The sequence below is a fragment of the Bubalus kerabau genome, chromosome 15 (assembly GCF_029407905.1).
Source record: "Bubalus kerabau isolate K-KA32 ecotype Philippines breed swamp buffalo chromosome 15, PCC_UOA_SB_1v2, whole genome shotgun sequence".
In the NCBI taxonomy this organism is placed as follows: domain Eukaryota; kingdom Metazoa; phylum Chordata; class Mammalia; order Artiodactyla; family Bovidae; genus Bubalus; species Bubalus kerabau.
In genome coordinates, this window is record NC_073638.1 from 17,932,533 (window position 1) to 17,957,388 (window position 24,856).

Genomic DNA, 24,856 nt, shown 5'->3' on the forward strand with positions numbered 1-24,856 from the left:
ATAAAAGACAAAAGTGGCAAAATATCTAAATTAACAATAAGGAGTTAAGGGATGTAAAAAAAAATAGCTGTAAAATATATCAAAAACATTAAACATAAGGGAGTAACAAGTACAAATTCAGGGTTGTTAAAATGCTTTCAAACTTAAGAGATCTTTAAATTTATGTGTGTGTGTGTGTGTGTGTGTGTAGACACACATGCACATCTCATGGTAATCACAAGCCAAAACCTTATAATAGATAAACAAACAAAAAAGGAGAAAGGAACCCAAAATAACATAAAGATAGCAATTAAATCACAAGGGATTAGAGCAAAAGAAGAAAGGAACAAAAAAGAAATATAAAAACAATCAGAAAATAATTAACAAATGATAATAACAACATGCTGCTGCTGCTGCTACTAAGTCGCTTCAGTCCTATCCGACTCTGTGCGACCCCATAGACGGCAGCCCACCAGGCTCCCCCGTCCCTGGGATTCTACAGGCAAGAACACTGGAGTGGGTTGCCATTTCCTTCTCCAATGCATGAAAGGGAAAAGTGAAAGTGAAGTCGCTCAGTCGTGTCCAACTTTTCATGACCCCATGGTCTGCAGCCTACCAGGCTCCTCTGTCCATGGGATTTTCCAGTACTGGAGTGGGGTGCCATTGCCTTCTCCAATTAACAACATACTTATGAGTAATTACTTTAAATGCAAATGGACTAAATGCTCCAATCAAAAGACATAGGGTGGCAGATACAAAATGGGTACAAAACAGGACTCTACAATAGATCTACTTAAGATCTGGAGACACATCCAGACTGAAAGAGAGGGGATGGAAAAAGGTATTCTGTGCAATGGAAATCAAAAGAAAGTCAGGTAGGAATACTTGTATCAGACTCAGTTCAGTTCAGTTCAGTCGCTCAGTCTGTGTCCAACTCTTTACTAAATAGACCTTAAAACAAAGACTGCATCAAGAGACAAAGAAGGACAATGCATAATGATAAAAAGGATCCATCCAAAAAGAATACAAAACAATTTTAAATATAAATGCACTCAATACAGGAACACCTAAGTATATAAAGAAAACATTAATGGATATAAAGAGAGAAATGGACTTTAACACTCCATTTTCAAGAATGGACAGGTCATTCAGACAGAAGATCAGTTAAAAAACACTGACCTTAAAGAGCTCTCTCTCTTTTTCTCTCGATGTGTCTGGATAATGTGTCATCAGTTTAGTGTTTTTCAAAGTACCACCTCTTAGTTTCATTAATCTTTCCTGTTTTTATTTTTGGTTTCTATTTCACTAATTTCTGCTCTGATCTTCATGATTTCATTCCTTCTATTAAATTTGGGTTTTGTTTTTCTTTTTTCTAGCTCTTTTAGATGTAAAAGAAAAGGTGCTCAACATTGCTAATCATTAGAGAAATGCAAGTCAAATCCACAGTGAGATATCTGACACTATCAGAATGGTAGTTCTTCAAAAAAAAAAAAGGGACAGGACTCAAATCAACAAAATTAGAAATGAAAAAGGAGAAACTACAAGTGAATCCTTTGCAGAAATACAAAGGATCATAAGAGACTACTACAAACAACTATATGCCAATGAAATTGACAGCCTGGAAGAAATGAACAAATTCTTGGAAAGGTACAATTTTCAAAGACTGAACCAGGAAGAATTAGAAAAGATTAACAGACCAATCACAAGTAATGAAATTAAAACTATAATTAAAACTCTTCCAACAAACAAAAGTCTAGGACCAAATAGCTTCACAGGAAAATTCTATCAAACATTTAGAGAAAATCTAACACCTATCCTTCTCAAAGTCTTCGAAAAAACTACAGAGAGAGAAAAACTCCCAAACTCATTCCATAAGGCTGTTATCACTACCACCCTCATAACAAAAGCAGACAAACATATCACAAAAAAGGAAAATTATAGGCCAATAATGTTAACTAACATAGATGCAAAAATCCCCAACATAATACTAGTAAGCAGAATCCCACAGCATATTAAAAGCATAGTATACCAAGACCAAGTGGGATTTATCCAAGGGATGTAATGATTCTTCAATATATGCAAATCAATCAATGTAATATACCATATTAAAAAGTAAAGATTAAAAACAATATGATAATCTCAAGAGATGCAGATGATACTTTTGACAAAATTTAACACCAAAGACCTGGTGGCTCAGATGGTAAAACATTTGTCTACAATGTGGGAGACCCGGGTTCAATCCCTGGGTTGGGAAGATCCCCTGGAGAAGGAAATGGCAATCCACTCCAGTACTATTGCCTGGTAAAATCCCGAGTACAAAGGATCCTGGTAGGCTACAGACCATGGGATCGCAAAGAGTCGGATATGACTGAGCGACTTCACTTTCACTTTCACTTTCAACACCTATTTATCATAAAAATTCTCCAGAAAATGGGCATAGAGGGAAACTACCTCAATATAATAAAGGCAATATACAACAAACCCACAACTAACAACATTCTAACTGGTGAAAACTGAAAGCATTTCCTTTAGGATCAGGAACAAGAAAAGGATATAGACCCTTGAACTTTTTTTTTGAAATAATTTTAGAAGTCCTAACCATGGCAATTGAAGAAGAAAAGAAATAAAAGTAATCCAAATTGGAGAAGAAGTAATTGTCACTGTTGCAGATGACATGATGTGACACCTGGAAAATCCTAAAGATACAACCAGAAAACTACTCAGCTCAGTTCAGTTCAGTTGCTCAGTCACATCCAAATCTTTACGACCCCAGGGACAGCAGCACACCAAGCTTCCCTGTCCATCACCAACTCCCGGAGTTTGCTCAGACTCATGTCCATCCAGTTGGTGATGCCATCCAACCAATCTCATCTTCTGTTGTCCCCTTCTCCTCTTGCCTTCCATCTTTCCCAGCATCAGGATCTTTTACAATGAGTCAGTCTTCGCATCAGGTGGCCAAAGTATTGGAGCTTCAGCTTCAGCATCAGTCCTTCCAATGAATATTCAGGACTGATTTCCTTTGGCATTGACTGGTTGGATCTCCTTGCAGTCCAAAGAACTCTCAAGAGTTTTCTCCAACATCACAGCTCAAAAGCATCAATTCTTCAGTGCTCAGCTTTCTTCATGGTCCAACTCTCACATCCATACAAGACTACTGGAAACCATAGCTTTGACTAGATGAACCTTTCTTGGCAAAGTAATGTCTCTGCTTTTTAATATGCTGTTTAGGTTAGTCATAGCTTTTCTTCCAAGGAGCAAGTGTCTTTTAATTTCATGGTCGTACTAACCATCTGCAGTGATTTTGGAGCCAAGAAAAATAAAATCTGTCACTGCTTCCATGTTTCCCCATCTATTTGCCATGAAGTGATGGGACCAGATGCCATGATCTTAGTTTTCTGAATGTTGAGTTTAGAGCCAGCTTTTTCACTCTCCTCTTTCACTTGCATCAAGAGGCTCTTTAGTTCCTCTTCACTTTCTGCCATAAGAGTGGTGTCATCTGCCTATCTGCAGTTATTGATATTTCTCCCGGCAATCTTGATTCCAGCATATGCTTCATCCAGCCTGGCATTTTGCATGATGTACTCTGCATATAAGTTAAATAAGCAGCGTGACAATATACAGCCTTGACATACTCCTTTCACAATTTGGATCAAGTCCTGGTTCTAATTGTTGTTTCTTGACCTGCATACAGATTTCTCAGGAGGCAGATCAGGTGGTCTGGTATTCCCATCTCTTGAAGAATTTTCCACAGATTGTTGTAATCCATACAGTCAAAGTCTTTGGCATAGTCAATAAAACAGAAATAGATGTTTTTCTGGAACTCTCTTGCTTTTTCCATGATTCACTGGACATCTGGCTCTAGGTGGGTATTCACACCATCGTGGTTATCTGGGTCATGAAGGTATTTTTTGCATAGTTCTTCTATGTATTCTTGCCACCTCTTCTTAATATCTTCTGCTTCTGTTAGGTCCATACCATTTCTGTCCTTTATTGTGCCCATCTTTGCATGAAATATTCCCTTGGTATCTTTAATTTTCGTGAACAGATCCCTAGTCTTTTCCATTCTATTGTTTTCCTCTTTCTTTTTAATGATTACTGAAGAAGGCTTTTTTTTTTTTTTTAAATCTCTCCTTGCTGTTCTTTGGAACTCTGCATTCAAATGGACATATCTTTCCTTTTATCCTTTGCCTTTAGCTTCTCTTCTTTTTTAGCTATTTGTAAGACCTCCTCAGAAAACCATTCTGCCTTTTTGCATTTCTTTTTCTTGGGGATGGTTTTGATCACTGCCTCCTATACAATGTCATGAACCTCTGCCCATAGTTTTTTAGGCATCTGTCTATCAACTCTAATCCCTTGAATCTATTTGTCACTTCCACTGTATAATCGTACGGGATTTGATTTAGGTCATACCTGAATAGTCTATTGGTTTTCCCTACTTTCTGCAATTTAAGCCTGAATTTGGCAATAAGGAGTTCATGATCCAAGCCACAGTCAGCTCCTGGTCTTGTTTTTGCTGACTGTATAGAGCTTCTCCATCTTTGGCTGCAAAGAATATAATCAATCTGATTTCAGTATTGACCATCTGGTGATGTCCATGTGTAGAGTCATCTCGTGTTGTTGGAAGAGGGTGTTTGCTATGACCAGTGCATTCTCTTAGCAAAACTCTTATTAGCCTTTGCCCTGCTTCATTTTTACTCCAAGGCCAAGCTTGTCTGTTACTCCAGGTGTTTCTTGACTTCCTACGTTTGCATTCCAGTCCCCTATGATGAAAGGACATTTTTTTTTTTTTTTTTTTTGGTGTTAGTTGTAGAAGGTTTTCTAGGTCATTATAGAACCATTCAACTTCAGCCTCTTCAGCATTCATGGTTGCTGAATCCAAGTGGTATAGACTTGGATTACTGTGATACTGAATGGTTTGCCTTGGAAATGAACAGAGATCATTCTGTCTTTTTTGAGATTGCAGCCAAGTACTGCAATTCGGACTCTTTTGTTGACTATGAGGGTTATTCCATTTCTTCTAAGGAATTCTTGACCACAGTAGTAGATGTAATGGTCATCTAAATTAAATTCACCCATTCCAGTCCATTTTAGTTCACTAATTCCTAAAATGTCAATGTTTACTCTTGCCATCTCCTATTTGACCACTTCCAAATTGCCTTGATTCATGGACCTAATATTCCAGCTTCCTATGCAATATTCTTCTTTACAGCATCAGACTTTACTTCCATCACCAGTCACATCCACAACTGGGTGTTGTTTTCTCTTTGGTTCCATCTCTTCATTCTTTCCAGAGTTATTTCTCCACTCTTCTCCAGTAGATATTGGGCACCTACAAACCTGGGTAGTTCATCTTTCAGTGTTCTACCTTTTTGCCTTTTCATACTATTAATTGGGTTCTCAAGGCAAGAATACTGAAGTGGTTTGCCATTCCCATTCTCCTTCCATGGACCACGTTTTGTCAAACTCTCCATCATGACCCATCCATCTTGGGTGGCCCTACATGGCATGGCTCATGATTTCATTGAGTTAGACAAGGCTGTGGTCCATGTTATCAGTTTGGTTAACTTTATGTGACTGTGGTTTTCCTTCTGTCTGCCCTCTGCTGAATAATGGTAAGAGGCTTATGGAAGCTTCCTGATGGGAGAGACTGACTGTGGGTAAAACTGGAATTTGTTCTGATGGGACCATGCTCAGTAAATCTTTAATCTAATTTTCTATTGATTTTCTCTTGATGGGTGGTGCTGTTTTCCCTCCCTGTTGTTTGGCCTGAGGCCAAACTGTTGACCCAGCCTCCACTGTAAACTGCTGGACACTCACAGGCAAGTATGACTCAGTCTTTTGTGTGGACACTGCTCCTTTCTCCTAGTGCACACTAGGTTTTGTTAGTGCCCTCCCAGAGTAGGTTTCCCCAGTCCTGTGGAAGTTCTGTAATCAAATCCCATTGGCCTTTGAAGTCAAATTCCCTGGAGGTTCTCAGTCCCTTTGCCAGATGTCCAGGTTGGGAAATCTGTTGTGGGTCCTACAACTTTCTCAACAGTGTGAAAATTTCGTTGGTGTAATAGTTCTGCAGATTGTGGGTCATCTGCTCAGAGGCCCCATGGTGGGTAACACTGCGTGACCCAAGTCTTCTGCAGCCAGTGCCCCTGTCCCTGAGGCAGGCCACTGCCGACCTGTACCTCCACAGGCGACACTCAAACACTCAAAGGTAGGTCTGACTCATTCTCCATGGGACCTCTGGGTCCTGGTGCACATAAGGTTTTGTTTGAGCCCTCCAAGCGTTTCTGGCAGGTATGAGGTTTGATTCTAAATGGGGTTTCACCCCTCCTACCATCTTGCTGGGGCTTTTCCTTTGCCCTTGCACGTGGAGTATCCTTTTATGGTGGTGTCCTATATTTTTCTGTCAATGGTTGTTCAGCAGCGAGTTGTAATTTTGGAGTTCTTGTAGGAGAAGATGAGCGCATATCCTTCTACTCTGCCATCTTTCTTCTGGAAAACTACTCAGTTCAGTTCAGTCACTCAGTCGTGTCCGACTCTTTGCAACCCCATGATTCACAGCATGCCAGGCCTCCCTGTCCATCACCAACACCTGGCGTTCACTCAAACTCATGTCCATCGAGTTGGTGATGCTATCCAGCCATCTCATCCTTTGTCGTCCCCTTCTCCTCCTGCCCCCAATCCCTCCCAGCATCAGAGTCTTTTCCAACGAGTCAACTCTTCGCATGAGGTGGCTAATGTACTGGAGTTTCAGCTTTAGCATCATTCCTTCCAAAGAACACCTAGGGCTGATCTCCTTTAGAATGGACTGGTTGGATCTCCTTGCAGTCCAAGGGACTCTCGAGAGTCTTCTCCAACATCACAGTTCAAAAGCATCAATTCTTCAGTGCTCAGCTTTCTTCACAGTCCAACTCTCACATCCATACATGACGACTGGAAAAACCATAGCTTTGACTAGACTGACCTTTGTTGGAAAAGTAATGTCTCTGCTTTTCAATATACTATCTAGGTTGGTCATAACTTTTCTTCCAAGGAGCAAGCATCTTTTAATTTCATGGCTGCAGTCATCATCTGCAGTGATTTTGGCGTCCAAAAAAAAAAGTCTGACACTGTTTCCCCATCTATTTCCCATGAACTGATGGGACCAGATTCCATGATCTTCATTTCCTGAATGTTGAACTTCAAGCCAACTTTTTCACTCTCCTCTTTCACTTTCATCAAGAGGCTTTTTAGTTCCTTTTCACTTTCTGCCATAAGGGTGGTGTCATCTGCATATCTGAGGTTATTGATATTTATCCTGGCAATCTTGATTCCAGCTTGTGCTTCTTCCAGCCCAGCGTTTTTCATGATGTACTCTGCATATAAGTTAAACAAGCAAGGTGACAATATAAAGCCTTGACGTGCTGCTTTTCCAGTTTGGAACCAGTCTGTTGTTCCATGTCCAGGCTGTGACAGCGCACCAGTGTAGCCAAGAGGAGCTACCCCACGTCCGGGGTCAGGGGCAGCGGCCCAGAGTGCCAGGCTGCAACGGCGCAGGAATGGCCGAGAGGAGCTACCCCATGTCCGAGGTCAGGGGTGGCAGCCAGGAGGAGCTACCCCACGCCTGAGGAAAACTACTAGAGCTCATCAATGAATTCAGTAAAGTTGCAAGCTACAAAATTAATACACAGAAATCTCTTGCATTCCTATATACTAACAACAAAAGATCATAAAGAGAAATTAACGAAATAATTCCATTTACCATCGCAACAAAAAGCATAAAATAGCTAGGTTTGCCGACAAAGGTCTAGTCAAAACTGTGGTTTTTCTAGTAGTCATACACAGATATCAGTTGGACCATAAAGAAAGCTGAGCTCCAAAAAATTGATGCTTTTGAACTGTGGTGTTGGAGAAGACTCTTGAGAGTCCCCTGGACTGGAAGGAGATCCAACCAGTCAATTCTAAAGGAAATTAGTCCTGAATATTCATTGGAAGGAGTGACGCTGAAGCTGAAACTCCAGTATTTTGGCCATCTGATGCGAAGAACTGACTCACTGGAAAAGACCCTGATGCTGGAAAAGATTAAAGGCAGGAGGAGAAGGGGGTGACAGAGGATGAGATGGTTGGATGGCATCACTGACTCGATGGCCATGAGTTTGAGCAGGCTTTAGGAGTTGGTAATGGACAGGGAAGCCGGGCATGCTGCAGTCCATGGGGTCACAGAGAGTTGGACACGACTGAGTGACTGAACTGAAATGAACTAATACCTACCAAAAGAGGCAAAAGGCCTGTGCTCAGAAAACTATAAAACACAAATGAAAGAAATCAAAGATACACAAACAGATGAAGAGACATAATATGTTCTTGGTTTGGTAAAACCAATATTGTGAAAATGACTATACTACCCAAAGCAAGCTACAGATTCAATGCATTCCCTATCAAATTACCAATGGCATTCTTCACAGAGTTGGAAGAAAAATTTTTACATTTTCTATGGAAACACAAAAGATCCTGAAAGTCAAATCAATCTTGAGAAAGAAATATGGAACTTGAGGAATCAGGCTCCCTGACTTCAGACTATATTACAAAGCTACAGTAATCAAGACTGTATAGTATAGGCACAAAAACAGAAACATAGATCAGTGGCCCAAAATAGAAAGCCCAGATAAACCTGCACACATATGGTCACGTAATCTACAACAAAGGAAGCAATGATATACAATGAAGAAAAGACAGCCTCTTCAATACATGGTGTTGGAAAAACTGGACAGCAACATTTAAAAGGATGAAAGTAGAACACTACCTAACACCATACACAAAAATAAACTCAAAATGGATTAAAGACCTAAATGTAAGACTAGATACTATAAAACTCTTAAGAGGAAAATAGGAAAACCACTCTGTGACATAAACCACAGCAAGGTCTTTTTTTTTTTTTTAATATATATATATTTAACCTTTTAATTTTTTATTTTTAATTGAAGGATAATGATTATTACTTTAAAATATTTTGTTGATTTCTGCCATTTATCAACATGAATCAGCCATAGGTATACCTATGTTCCCTCCCTCTTGAACTTCCCTCCCACCTCCCACCCCATCTGACCCACCCCTCTAGGTTTTCAGAGGCCTGGTTTGAGTCCCTCTGTTATACAGCAAATTCCCACTGGCTATCTATTTTATATATGGTAGTGCATGTTTCCATGTTACTCTCTCCATTTGTCCCATCCTCTCGTTCCCTCTCCTGTGTCTACAAGTCTGTTCTCAATGTCTGTGCTGCCATTAGTTCAGTTCAGTTCAGTCACTCAGTCGTGTCCGACTCTTTGCGACCCCATGAATCGCAGCACACCAGGCCTCCCTGTCCATCACCATCTCCCGGAGTTCACTCAAACTCATGTCCATTGAGTCCGTGATGCCATCCAGCCATCTATCTCATCCTCTGTCATCCCCTTTTCCTCCTGCCCCCAATCCCTCCCAGCATCAGAGTCTTTTCCAATGAGTCAACTCTTCCCATGCGGTGGCCAAAGTACTGGAGTTTCAGCTTTAGCATCATTCCTTCCAAAGAAATCCCAGGGCTGATCTCCTTCAGAATGGACTGGTTGGATCTCCTTGCAGTCCAAGGGACTCTCAAGAGTCTTCTCCAACACCACAGTTCAAAAGCATCAATTCTTCGGTGCTCAGCTTTCTTCACAGTCCAACTTTCACATCCATACATGACCACTGGAAAAACCATAGCCTTGACTAGACTGACTTTTGTTGCCAAAGTAATGTCTCTGCTTTTGAATATGCTATCTAGGTTGGTCATAACTTTTCTTCCAGGGAGTAAGCATATTTTAATTTCATGGCTGCAATCCCCATCTGCAGTGATTTTGGAGCCCCAAAAAATAAAGTCTGACACTGTTTCCCCATCTATTTCCCATGAAGTGATGGGACCAGATGCCATGATCTTCGTTTTCTGAATGTTGAGCTTTAAGCCAACTTTTTCACTCTCCTCTTTCACTTTCATCAAGAGGCTTTTTAGTTCCTTTTCACTTTCTGCCATAAGGGTGGTGTCATCTGCATATCTGAGGTTATTGATATTTCTCCCGGCCATTGCTGCCCTACAAATATGTTCATCAGTACCATCTTTCTAAATTCCATATATATGTGTCCATATACTATATTTGTTTTTCTCTTTCTGACTTACTTCAATCTGTATAATAGGCTCTAGGTTCATCCACCTCATTAGAACTGACTCAAATGCATTCCTTTTTATGGCTGAGTAATATTCCATTGTATGTATATACCACAGCTTCTTTATCTATTTATCTGTCCATGGACATCCAGGCTGCTTCCCTGTTCTAGCTATTGTAATAATGCTGCAATTAATATTGGGGTACATGCATCATTTTCAATTATGCTTTTCTCAGGGTATTTGCCCAGTAGTGGGATTGTTGGGTCATATGATACTATTAAGGGCTTCCCAGGTGGCATAAGTGGTAAACAAACTGCCTGCCAATGCAGGAGACATAAGAGATGTGGGTTTGATTCCTGGGTCAGAAAGATCCCCTGGAAGGGGAAATGGCAAACCACTCCAGTATTCTTGCCTGGAGAATCCCCATGAACAGAGGAGGCCAGAGGGCTACAGTCCACAGGATCACAAAGAGTTGGACAAGACTGAAGTGACTGAGCACTCAAACACCCATGGTAGTTTTATTCCTAGTTTTTTAAGGAATCTCCATATTGTTCTCCTGAAACTCCAATATTTTGGTCACCTGATGCAAAGAGCTGACTTATTTGAAAAGACCCTGATGCCAGGAAAGATTGAATGCAGGAGGAGAAGGGGACGACAGAGGATGAGATGGTTGGATGGCATCACCAACTCAATGGACATGAGTTTGGGTAAACTCCGGGAGTTGGTGATGGACAGGGAGGCCTGGCATGCTGAGGTTCATGGGGATGCAAAGTCAGACATAACGGCGCGACTGAACTGATACTGTTCTCCATAGTGGTTGTATCAATTTCAGTTCAGTTCAGTTGCTCAGTCGTGTCCAACTCTTTGCAACCCCATGGACTGCAGCACACCAGGCTTTCCTGTCTATCACCAATTCCCAGAGCCTGCTCAAACTCATGTCCATTGAGTCGGTGATGCCATCCAACCATCTCACACTTTGTTGTCCCATTCTCCTCCTGCCTTCAATCCTTCCCAGAAACAGGGTCTTTTCCAATGAGTCAGCTCTTCACATCAGGTGGCCAAAGTATTACATTCCCCCCAACAGTGCAAAGGCAGGATTTTTTTGACCCACCTCCTTGAGTTAGGAAAAAAAAATTTTTTTTAATGGGACTTAAAAGCTTTTTAACACAAAGAAAACCATAAATGAGATGAAAAGACAATCCTCAGAATGTGAGAAAATATTTGCAAACAAAGCGATGAATGAAGGATAAATCTTCAAAATATACAAACAGCTGATGGAACCCAATAAAAAAAAAAAAAACCCAATCAAAAAAAATGGGTGGAAAACTTAAACAGACATGTCTCCAAAGATGAGAAACTGATGACAAAAGGCACATAAAAAGATGCTCAACACTGATAATTATTAGAGAAATGCAAATCAAAAGTAAAATTAAGTATCATTTTATACTGGTCAGAATGGCCACCATCAAAAAAATCTACAAACAATAAATGCCGGACAGGATGTGGAGAAAAGGGAGTTGTTGATGGGAATGTAAATTGATATAGCCACTGTGGAGAACAGTGTGGAAACTTAAAAAGCTCCACTTTAAAGAGCTAAAAAAGAACAATCATATGACCTAACAATCCCACTACAGGGCATATACCCAGAGAAAACTATAATTCAAAATGACACATGTGCTCCCATGTTCACTGCAGCACTTTTTACAATAGCCAGGACATGGAAACCTAAATGTCCAATGATAGATGAATAGATAAAGAAGATATGCTACATATAAACAGTGGAATATTACTCGGCCATAAAAAGAAACAGAATTGAGTCATTTGTAGAGATGTGAATGAACTCGAGTCTGTCGTACAGAGTGAAGTAAGTCAGAAAGAGTAAAACAAATATATTAACGCATATATGTGGAATCTAGAAATGTACAGATTAACCCAGTTTCAGGGCAAAGGTAGAGATGCAGATGTAGAGAACAGATATGTGGACACAGGGGGAATGTGAGGGTGGGATGAATTAAGAGATTAGGATTGATGTATATACACTATCATGTGTAAAATTGATAGTTAGTGGGAACCTGCTGTACTCCACAAGGAGCTCAGCTCAGTGCTCTGTGATGACCTAGATGGGTGGGGTTGGGGGGTGGAGCGGGAGGAAGGTCTAAGATGGAGTGGATATATGTATACTGCTGCTGCTGTTGCTAAGTCGCTTCAGTCGTGTCCGACTCTGTGCGACCCCATAGACGGCAGCCCACCAGGCTCCCCCTGTCCCTGGGATTCTCCAGGCAAGAACACTGGAGTGGGTTGCCATTTCCTTCTCCAATGGATGAAAGTGAAAAGTGACAGTGAAGTCGCTCAGTCGTGTCCGACTCCTAGCTACCCCATGGACTGCAGCCCACGAGTCTCCTCCGTCCATGGGATTCTCCAGGCAAGAGTACTGGAGTGGGGTGCCATCGCCTTCTCCGGGATATATGTATAGGCAATGGCACCCCACTCCAGTACTTTTGCCTAGAAAATCCCATGGACGGAGGAGCCTGGTAGGCTGCAGTCCATGGGATCGCTAGAGTCGAACACGACTGAGCGACTTCACTGTCACTTTTCACTTTCATCCGTTGGAGAAGGAAATGGCAACCCACTCCAGTGTTCTTGCCTGGAGAATCCCAGGGACGGGAGGCCTGGTGGGCTGCCCTCTATGGGGTTGCACAGAGTCGGACACGACTGAAGCGACACAGCAGCAGCAGCAGCAGCAAAGCTTATTCACTTCGTTGTACAACAGAAACTAATACAACATTGTAAAGCAATTATACTTCACTTGAAAAGAATAAAAAATAAAGGTATTTATACATCATGAAAAAAATATAATGTCCTTACCTCTTTAGGATTAATATATCTCACTATCTGACGTGGCTCCCCTTGTCTTCTTATGTTAATCAGACGTTTAAAGTGTTGGAATACAGCGACATTCTAAAGGTTCAAACAATAGGATTTTACTGTTGAAACTGGGTTTCCTACCTCTAATTAGCTTTTTGCCTAATTAGGGAAAAATGAGTGAAAATCATAAGAGAGATTTTACTGTTGTGAAATAGATTTTAGAAATATTATCCAATCACGGTTTGCTTTCACAAGACAGGTAATATTGGTATTATTCTCACAGGGGTTTACCCTTAAATTGGTAACTCTATTGCAAGGAAGTGTAAATAAAATGTCCAAAACTTTGGTTGTATCACTTTTGTATAGTCCAGAGTAATGTAGGAGAAAGACAAAACACAGCCTAGTGGTTAAGCACACTAAGTAAGGCATGATATTGTCTGGGCTCAAGTGTTAGTACTTACTAGCTGTGTAAGTACTTGATCCTGAACAAGCTGCTTAACCTCCGTGCTCAGTTTCTCATCTAAAATATGGGAATGACAGTACTGTTTCATACAGCTATGTTTAGGAATAAATGAGTTAACATTTGTAAAGCATTTAGAATAGCTTCTGGCACAGAAGAGCATTCAACAAATATTATCTATTATTATCATTACAAAAGCCTCCTTATTCCTGTAGTAATTCCACTGCTTTACCAACCTTATCTTCTTCTCATGTTAATGCAAATTTAGTCAAACTACTCCAAGCAATTCTTGTATCCTGGAAAGCTATCTTTGGTAACTTTCCTCTCATACCTTATTCCTCCCAAAACCCTTAATAACTCTTAAAATGTTCCCCATCCGCTCCTTTGCTTATATTAAATCAAATCAAATAAAGCCAAGTTGAAGTAATCCTTAAAACCAGTATCACAATATGAAGTCCCACCACAATTGCCTGTGGGAGACAGTGCAGCCCATATCAACACAAATAATATTCTTTCTGAAAGGAAGATGTAATATTCTTAAGTAAAACCCCAAATTGAGTATCAAGAAAAATTTATGATGGTTTGAAATCTGAACAGTATTTTCTAAATTTGTATATTACTGTATCAAACCACTCTCAAATTTAATGACTTAAAGCAAAAACCATTTTCTGTGGGTTGAAAGAGAACTTCTATTTTTGTGTGGAGTCATGTATTTGGGCCTAGACATTTGCTAGATCAGATTGGAGTTGGGTGATTTAATATGGTCTCACACGCTATCTGGGTCTTCAGCTTGGATTGTTGGAACATCTGTGGTGGCCTGGCTTCTCTCCCCACATACACTTTCAGTTAGAGTTTCTCTGCAGTGTGTAGGTTTCAAAGTATGAGAGATATAGACAGAGAGAGAGAAATTGCAAGGCCTTGTCGTGGAAGTTACACAGCATCACTTATTATTAGAACTCAATTGGTAAATTCAGGACCTAGCAGGTCTCAGGAGGTCTAGTGCAAAGTGTGACCCATAGGAAGTTCCATATATGTATGGAACCTCATCCAAGAGTGGCTCAGAAGAGAAATACTTATAGGGGACAGAACTTCAAGCATCATACCCATTGTATACTATGCCTGGAAGGAAAGATGGCCAGTGATACAGATCTATAGATGGAGAATAACTGATGGTTTGGCTGGATGGTCAGGGATTTGGAAAGAAAATTGTTTTTTGGTTAGAAAAATTGTTGGGGAAGAGGGAAGAGCCCTCACACTTGAGTACCAACTGTGAAGATATTCGTATCCCATATCAATTCTCAACAAAAAGCAATCTCAGCAAAGAAGAATATTAATAATCAAGTGGGCAAGTTGACCCATTCAGTCAGTCTTTTTGCCCTAGCCACTGTTCTTGTCCAATGGGCTCATGAACAAAATGGCCATGCCAACAGGAATGGAGGTTATTCATGGGATAAACAACATGAATTTTTACTCACTATATCTGGCTACTATGACTGCTGAGTGTCCACTTTGTCAAAGTAGAGAGCAACACTGATCCCCTGATACAGTCTCATTCCTTGAGGAAATTAACCAGGTTTCTTGTGGGATATCAGTTAGTTGGAACACTTGCATTACAGAAGGGCTAACACTTGATTCTCACTGGAATTGATACTTTATACTCCTGGATAGCTCTACATAGTCAGCAAAAACAAGACTAGGAGCTGACTGGGGCTCAGATCATGAACTCCTGATTGCAAAATTCAGATTGAAATTGAAGAAAGCAAGGAAATCCACTAGACTATTCAGGTATGACCTAAATCAAATCCTTTACGATTATGCAGTAGAAGTGACAAATATTTTCAAGGGATTAGATCTGACAGACTAAATGCCTGAGGAACTATGGGCAGAGGTTGGTGACACTGTACAGGAGGCAGTATTCTAAACCATCGCCAAGAACAAGAAAGGCAAAAAGGCAAAATGGTTGTCTGAGGAGGCCTTACACATTGCTAAGAAAAGAAGAGAAGCAAAAGGCAAAGGAGAAAAGGAAGATATACCCATCTGAATGCAGAGTTTCAAAGAACAGCAAGGAGAGATAAGAAAGCCTTCCTAAATAATCAGTGCAAAGAAATAGAGGAAAACAATAGGATGGGAAAGGTTAGAGATCTTTTCATGAAAACTAGAGATACCAAGGGAACATTTCATACAAAGATGGGCACAATAAGGACAGAAATGGTATGGACCTAACAGAAGCAGAAGATATTAAGAACAGGTAGCAAGAATATACAGAAGAACTATACAAAAAATATCTTAATGACCCAGATAACCATGATGGTGTGATCACTCACCTAGAGCAAGACATCCTGGAATGTGAAGTCAAGTGGGCCTAGAAAGCATCACTACAAACAAAGCTAGTGGAGGTGATGGAATTCCAGTTGAGCTATTTCAAATCCTAAAAGATGATGCTGTGAAAGTGCTGCACTCAATACACCAGCAAATTTGGAAAACTCAGCAGTGGTCACAGGACTGGAAAAGTCAGTTTTCATTTCAATCCCAAAGAAAGGCAATGTCAAAGACTGTTCAAACTACCGCACAATTGTACTCATCTCTCACACTAACAAAATAATGCTCAAAATTCTCCAAGCTAGGATTCAACAGTACGTGAATTGAGAACTTCCAGATGTTCAAGCTGGATTTAGAAAAGGCAGAGGACCCAGCAATCAAATTGTCAACATCCACTGGATCATAGAAAAAGCAAGAGAGTTCCAGAAAAACATCTATTTCTGCTTTATTGACTACGCCAAAGACTTTGACTGTGTGGATCACAACAAATTGTGGAAAATTCTTCAAGAGATGGGAATACCAGATGACCTTACCTGCCTCCTGAAAAATCTGTATGCAGGTCAAGAAACAACAGTTAGAACTGGGCATGGAACAACGGACTTGTTCCAAATTGTGAAATGAGTATGTCAAGGCTACTCACCCTACTTATTTAACTTATATGCAGAGTAAATCATGTGAAATGCTGGGCTGGATGAAGAACAAGCTGGAATCAAGATTGCTGGGAGAAATATCAATAACCTCAGATATGCAGATGACACCACCCTTATGGCAAAAAGCAAAGAAAAAACAAAGAGCCTCGTGATGAAAGTGAAAGTAGAGAGTAAAAAAGTTAGCTCTAAACTCAACATTCAAAAAACTAACATCATGGCATCTGGTCCCATCACTTCATGGGAAATAGATGGGGAAAAAACAGTGACAGATTTTATTTGGGGGGGCTCCAAAATCACTGCAGATGGTGACTGCAGCCGTGAAATTAAAAGATGCTTGCTTCTTGGAAGAAAAGCTATGACCAACCTAGACAGCATATTCAAAAGCAGAGACATTACTTTGCCAACAAAGGTCCATCTAGTCACAGCTATGTTTTTTACAGTAGTCTTATATGGATGTGAGAGTTGGACTGTGAAGAAGGCTGAGTGCTGACGAATTGATGCTTTTGAACAGTGGTGTTGGAGAAGACTCCTGAGAGTTCCTTGAACTGAAAGGAGATCAAACCAGTCAATCCTAAAGGAACTCAGTCCTGAATATTCATTGGAAGGACTGATGCTGAAGCTGAAGCTTCAATACTTTGACCACCTGATGTGAAGACTGACTCATTGGAAAAGACTCTGATGCTGGGAAAGATTGAAGGCAGGAGGAGAAGGGGATGACAGATGATGAGATGGTTGGATGGCATCACTAACTGGATGGACATGAGTTTGAGCAAATTCCAGGAGTTGGTGATGGACAGGTAAGCCATGGCATTGCAAAGAGTCAGACATGACTGAGTGACTGAACTGTCTGATTGACCTTGTTCCCCATTACTCTAAAACACCTAGCCTGATAGAATGTTGGTCTGGCATTTTGGATACTCAGTTGCAGTTATAGTTTCAGTGACAACACTTTTCAGACTACAGTGATGTCCTTCATGTTATAGAATATGTTCTGAATTAATAGCCAACCAGAGTTTATGAGTTTGAAATTTAAAGGGTGTAAATGAAAGTAGCTCCTTTTCAATACTGTCTCTAATAATCCACTAGTGAAGATTTTACTTCTCATCCTTGTACCTTTGTGTTCTGTGGATATAGAGGTCTTTGCACCCACAGGAGGCTTCCCAGGTGGCACAGTGGTAAAGAAGCTGCCTGACAATTCAGGAGGCACAAGAGATGTGAGTTCAATCCCTGAGTTGGGAAGATCCCCTAGAGGAGGAAATGGCAACCTGCTCTAGTATTCTTGCCTGAAAAGTTCCCTGGACAGCAGAGCCTGGCAGGCTACAGTCCATGGGGTTGCAGAGTTGGACATGACAGAGCAACTGAGTACACACACCCACCACAGAGGAATGCTTCCACCAAAGCACACAACAACAATTTCCATTAAAATGGAAACTGATACTGTCACCTGGTCATTTTGAGTTCCTCATGCCAGTGAATCATCACACCAAAAAAGTAGAGGGGGGCTTACAAGTGGAAAAAGGGTCTGTATAAATGAAAAAGGGAACAAAAGAGTAAGCATTAAAGTGATGTAATGTGAGACATATTTAGTAAGTTCTTGTTGACTTTGAAAATGGAAGGAGGCCATGAGTCAAGGAATGCGGGCAGTCTCTAAAGCCTGGAAAGGGAAAGAAAACAAATTCTTCCCTAGAGTCTACAGAAAGAACACAGTATTGCTAATATCTTTAAATTTTTGTTGTTTAAAGCTACTGAGATTTTGGCAATTGTTTTAGCAGCAGTAGGAAATAAATATGAGTGCTTAATCTTTTACCTAGTGTTTATATTAAAGATATCTTGTGCAGAGTATGACTCAGCAGGAAGAAGAATAAAAATCATTAAAAGATAAAACTCTTTGATGTACTCTGCAGCATACGAAATGCCGGGCTGGATAAACCTCAAGCTGGAATCAAGACTGCCAGGAGAAATATCAATAACCTCAGATATGCAGATGGAAACTTGAAAACATTATACTAAATGAAATAGCCAGAGACAAAAGGACAAATATAGAAATTACCTAGAACAGACAAATTCATAGATACAGAAAGTAAAATAGAGGTTACCATGGCCTAGTGGGCAGGGAGGATGGAGAGTTATTGTTCAGTAGCTACAGGAGGTTCTGTCTGAGGTGATGTAAAAGTTCTAGAAACAAATAATGGTAATGGCTATGTAACATTGTAAATGTAATTCATGTCACTAAATTGTACACCTAAAAATGGTTATGGTAAATTTTATGTTATGTATATTTACTACAATAAAACGTGAATACTAATTGTTTAAAGCAATAAAAATAATGTCTTCTTATATTTAAAACAAAAACGTAAGTGAAAAATATTTGACAACAAAAAGTACAAAAGCGGAAGATGATAAAGGGAGCTAACCTGTTTTAATATTCTTGCATTGTTCTGGAAAGGGTAAAATTACTAACTTAATGTAGGTAGAAATTAGTCAAGGATACATATTGTAAATTCTAAGTCACTCCATTAAAATAATATGTAACTTTTATGATAATCTATTGCTACATAGCAAACTACCCCCAAACTTTCTGATGTTGAAGAACCACCATTTTATTATGCTCAAAATTAAGGGTGGCAAATTGTGGTAGGCCATAGTAAGGATGGAGATGGCGATGGCACCCCACTCCAGTACTTTTGCTTGGAAAATCCCATGGACGGAGGAGCCTGGTAGGCTGCAGTCCATGGGGTCGCTAAGAGTCAGACACTACTGAGCGACTTCACTTTCACTTTTCACTTTCTTACATTGGAGAAGGAAATGGCAGCCCACTCCAGTGTTCTTGCCTGGAGAATCCCAGGGATGGGGGAGCCTGGTGGGCTTCCATCTATGGGGTCGCACAGAGTCAGACATGACTGAAGCGACTTAGCAGCAGCAGCAGCAGCAGCAAAGGAAGGATGTCTGGTTCTCACTTCCAGAATGATTGAGACTTCATCTGAGATGGATTGCAAAGCTGGGATTAGCTGATATGACTCAAGTTGGGTCTTATGTCAGAGGCCTCAATTCTAGCTATCTGTCATGTTTCTTGGTTCTTTTTATGTTACATCTGCTGGGGATGGAACATTGAAAATGGCTTTTTCATTTATGTATCTTGTAAGTGGAAAGAAATAGGTGATAAATCTCGGATGGCCCATCACTATTCTCTATAGGTAGCCTTTCCATTAGGCTAGTCTGGCATGGCAGTTTCAGGACTGTGGTATCCTGAAACTGCCATGAGCAGTTTCAATCAGAATGAGCATTCTATGACACAGACATGGAAACCACAATGCTTCATCATCTTCTTCTTCTTCTTTTTTGACTGCCTCATGTAGCTTGCAAGATCTTAGTTCCCTGGGCAAGGATCAAATCTGGGCCCTCTGCAGTGGAAGCTAGGAGTCTTAACCACAGGACCACTGGAGAATTTCCTTTTTTTTTTCTTTCTCTTTTTTTTTTTACTGTACTGCTTCTTGTTACCTAGACTCAAAGGCCCCAGAATGCCACATTCTATTTCATTTGTTTTAGTGGTAAAGCCTAAAATAGCCTAAATTGAAGAAGAATAAAGAATGTCACTTACCTCTCAATAGAAAGAATAGGAAATAATTTATGATCATTTTTAATCAATCAAAATAACCAAAAAGTTAATAGAAAAGAAAAAAGGTATTAAAATGCAAGGAGATCCAACCAGTTCATCCTAAAGGAGAGCAGTCCTAGGTGTTCATTGGAAGGACAGATGTTGAAACTCCAATACTTTGGCCACCTGATGTGAAGAACTGACTCATTTGAAAAGACCCTGATGCTGGGAAAGATTGAGGGCAGGAGGAGAAGGGGACGACAGAGGATGAGATGGTTGGATGGCATCACCGACTCAATGGACATGGGTTTGGGTGGACTCTGGGAGTTGGTGATGGACAGGGAGGCCTGGCATGCTGCGGTTGACGGGGTCGCAAAGAGTCAGACACGACTGAGTGACTGAACTGAACTGAACTTTCTATATAAACATTTTTTAAATGGACACACAGCACTAATCATAAATAACAAGTGATAAACTGGATTTTGGCTTCTGATTTAAGATGGCAAAGAAAAAGGATGTGTGCTTATCTTCTCCAGTGAGAAAACCAAAGCTGTTGAACAACCATTGACAGAAGGATGCTGGAACACACCAAAAAAAAAAAAAAAAAGATACCCAACACCCAAAGACAAAAAAGTCACGGAGAGACAATAGGAGGGGTGCAATCACGATAAAATCAAATACCATACCTGCCAGGTGGGTGACCCACAGACAGGAGAACAATAATACCAAAGAAGTTCTTGCACTATTGTGAAGGTTCTGAACCCCACATCAGGCTTCCCAGCCTGGAGATTCTGACAAAGGGGACTGGGAATCCCCAGGCAATCTGGCTTTGCGAGCTAGTGGCATTTGATTATAGGTCTTCCAGAAGACTGGGGGAAACAGAGACTACAATCCTGGAGGGCACAAACAAAATTTTGTGCACACCAAGACCTAGAGAAGAGGAGCAGTGACCCCACAGGAGACTGAACCAAACTATTTGCTTGTGTTGAAGGGCCTCCTGTGGAGGCATGGGTTGGTAGGGGCTCTCCACAGGGATGGGAGCATTGGAAGGTCTCCCGTGGTGTAAACCCTCTTGGAGTTCACCATTAGCCTTACAATAGAGCCTACAGACCCTAGGGCTGGTTTGCCTCAGTTCAAACAACTATCAGGAAGGGAGTGCAACCCCACCCATCAGCAGATAATTGGGTTAAAGCTTTACTGAGCAAGGCCCTGCCAACCAGAGCAGACTATTTTTCCCAACACCAATCCCTCCCATCAAGAAGCTGACACAAACCTCAGCTTCACCCATCAGGGGTCAGACAGAATAAGCACAGTCTCTCAGCAGCTAAAACAAAAACCATATTAAGGAAAGCTAATCACAATGAAAAAACAGAAAGTTATGTCCCAGACACACAGACAAGATAAAATCCCAGAGAAACAACTAAATGAAGTGGAGATATGTAACCTTCCAGAAAAAGAATTCTGAATAATGATAGTGAGGATGATCCAGGACCTCAGGAAAAGAATGGAGGCAAAAATTGAGAAGCTGCAAGAAATGTTGACCAAAGACCTAGAAGAAATAAAGAACAAACAAACAGAGATGAATAACACACTAGAAGGAATCAATATCAAGACTAACAGACAGAAGAAGAATGGATAAATGACCTGGAGGACAGAATGGTGGAAATCACTGCCACAGAACAGAACATAGAAAAAAGAATAAAAAGAAATGAAGACAGCCTAAGAGACTCCTTGGACAACATTAAATGCAACAACATTTGCATTACAGTGGTCCTAGAAGAAGAAGAGAGAGAGAAAGGAGCTGAGAAAATATTTGAAGAGGTAATAGCTAAAAACTTCCCGAACATAGCAAAGGAAATAGTCAACCAAGTCCCAGAAGCACACAGAGTCCCAAAAAGGATAGACCCAAGGAGGAACACACTGAGACACATAATAATCAAACTGACAAAAATTAAAGACAGAGATAAAATATTGAACGCAACAAGGGAAAAACAACAAATAACATAAAAGGGAACTCCCATCAGGCTATCAGCTGATTTCTCAACAGGAACTCTACAAGCCAGAATGGATTGGCATGATATATTTAAAGTGATGAAAGGGAAGAACCAACAACCAGGAATGCTCTACCCAGCAAGACTGTCCTTCAGATTTGATGGAGAAATCAAAAGCTTTCCAGACAAGCAAAAGTTAAGAGAATTCAGCACCACCAAACCAGCTTTATTACAAATGCTAAAGGAACTTCTCTAGGCCAGAAACACAAGAGAAGGGAAAAATCTACACAAAGTAAAACGAAAACAAATTTTAAAAAATGTTAATAGGATTATATGTATTGATAATTACCTCCAATATAAATGGTTTAATGCACCAACCAAAAGACACAGACTGGCTGAGCTGATGAAAACATATGCATATATGCACCACTTACCACATCACTCTGCTTGACCCCTTCAAATTGTATGTAATTATTTTATATGGTTAAGTTAATCATGTTTCCATTATGGCTTACAATTGTAATTATCTTTTTTGTCTGGCTATTGATTGTGAAAATTAATAAACATCTTTTACTCTTGTGATTATGTAATTATTAGTCATTTAATACCATTGTATCATGCTTGGTCAACAGAAAAATAATATAACTCTGTATCACCAAAAGTGGGATCTAAATAGAAAAATCTGTAACCACTTTTTAAAATCCGGATGCATGTCAGAATTATCTTGAAATTTTTTGACAATACAAATGTTCAGGTATTGCTTTTTTCTCCAGAGCTCCAGATATGTTTCTAATCAGCAGCCATGTTTAAAAACAACTGGACTATATGATGACCTTTTACTTTTATCTAGTTAGTTTCACTTTTTCTATTTCATATTCAGTACTCCCATTTCATTTAGTTTACATTCTCCAATTTCTGCATCTCTTTTTTTTTATGTTCTTTCTCAAGCCTTCATCAAGAATAGTAGAAAAAATTTTCTATACATATGTATAAGTATGTACAATATATATATTTTAGAAAACTTATAAATTCTTGCCCAACTAAAAAAATTATGACATCTTGATTCCACTTATTTGACTTAATATGAATAGAAGGCTAGATTTCTAATTAAAAAACAGATAGGCAACAAGCAACAAAGACTTACTGTAGAGCTTAGGCAACCATAGTCAATATCTTGTAATAACCTATGATGGAAAATAATTTCAAAAATAATCTGTGTATTTGTATAACTGAATCACCTTGCTGTGCACCTGAAACATTGTAAGTCAACTATACTTCATATATATACTTCAACTATATATATAAAATATATATATAGAGAGAAAAAAATGGATTTTATTAAAATTAAAATCTTATCAAAAACACCTTTACAAGAGAAATGAGGTACCCTGGAAAATATTTTGTATCAATAAAGGATTTGTATTCAGGAAATTTGAAAAACTCCTCCAAGTGAATAATGACAAATAGAGGTGATGTAACTTGAGGATTGGAATATTGGAAGAAATGTGAAGAAAAATTTAGGGATATTTATATCCTCATCATATATAATGAGGAGTCAAGTGCTCCTGTGTACCATGATGGAACAAGAAACAAAAGTCTTTAAAGACACAAGGTAAGAAATAGAGGGTTTTAAGTAATGACTTATGATACTGAGAGGGGAGGTAAGCAGGGGTTTGGAGGATAAGTAAGATAAATTCTTAACTGTCTTTGCAGAAAGTCAACAATTCACTTCTAAAGCTGATAAGTAAAAGGTAATATGCACAATATTTAGAAACATAAAACTAAAATAAAACATAGTTAAAAGTGGTTGCTTTTAGAGTAGGATGGTGGAAAGAAGTGAGATGGGGTAAAGACTTGCTTTTTATTGTAAGTTCTACATTATTTTGCTTATTGTAAAGAATTACACATATTACTTTTGATAAAGATATTTAAAATTACAGAAAAATTCTGAACTCACATTACTATGATTGGGCAAATTATTCAATTATAAGGCCACATAATATGCTAAATTATGCAATCCTTATTAAGAAGTCACCTTCTGGGCCACAAGAAGTATCTAGAATCAAAATCAAGTGTATTCTCCTTACATAGAGAATTCAGTTCAGTTCAGTTCAGTTCAGTTCAGTCGCTCAGTCGTGTCCGATTCTTTGCAACCCCATGAATTGCAGCACACCAGGCCTCCCTGTCCATCACCAACTCCAGGAGTCCACCCAAACCCACGTCCATCGAGTCAGTGATGCCACCCAGCCATCTCATCCTCTGTCGTCCCCTTCTCTTCCTGCACCCAATCCCTCCCAGCATCAGAGTCTTTTCCAATGAGTCAACTCTTCGCATGAAGTGGCCAAAGTATTGGAGTTTCAGCTTCAGCATCAGTCCTTACAATGAACACCCAGGACTGATCTCCTTTAGGATGGATTTGTTGGATCTCCTTGCAGCCCAAGGGACTCTCAAGAGTCTTCTCCAACACCACACTTCAAAAGCATCAATTCTTCGGTGATCAGCTTTCTTCACCATCCAACTCTCACATCCATACATGACCACAGGAAAAACCATAGCCTTGACTAGACAGACCTTTATTGACAAAGTAATGTTTCTACTTTTTAATATGCTATCTAGGTTGGTCATAAAATTCCTTCCAAGAAGTAAGCGTCTTTTAATTACATGGCTGCAATCACCATCTGCAGTGATTTTGGAGCCCAAAAAAATAAAGTCTGACACTGTCTCCACTTTTTCCCCATCTATTTCCCATGAAGTGATGGGACCAGATGCCATGATCTTAGTTTTCTGAATGTTGAGCTTTAAGCCAACTTTTTCACTCTCCTCTTTCACTTTCATCAAGAGGCTTTTGAG

The 24,856-nt window shown here is 39.8% G+C and overlaps 1 protein-coding gene across 1 annotated transcript in view; it reads right to left on the bottom strand.

Moving 5' to 3' along the window:
- C15H11orf65 (chromosome 15 C11orf65 homolog) overlaps positions 1 to 24,856 on the bottom strand; it is a 94,432-nt gene that overhangs the window by 24,570 nt on the left and 45,006 nt on the right. Inside the window, exon 3 of the mRNA XM_055547407.1 lies at positions 12,992 to 13,084. Coding sequence (XP_055403382.1) covers positions 12,992 to 13,084 — 93 coding nt within the window. The remainder of the gene's footprint in view (positions 1 to 12,991; positions 13,085 to 24,856) is intronic.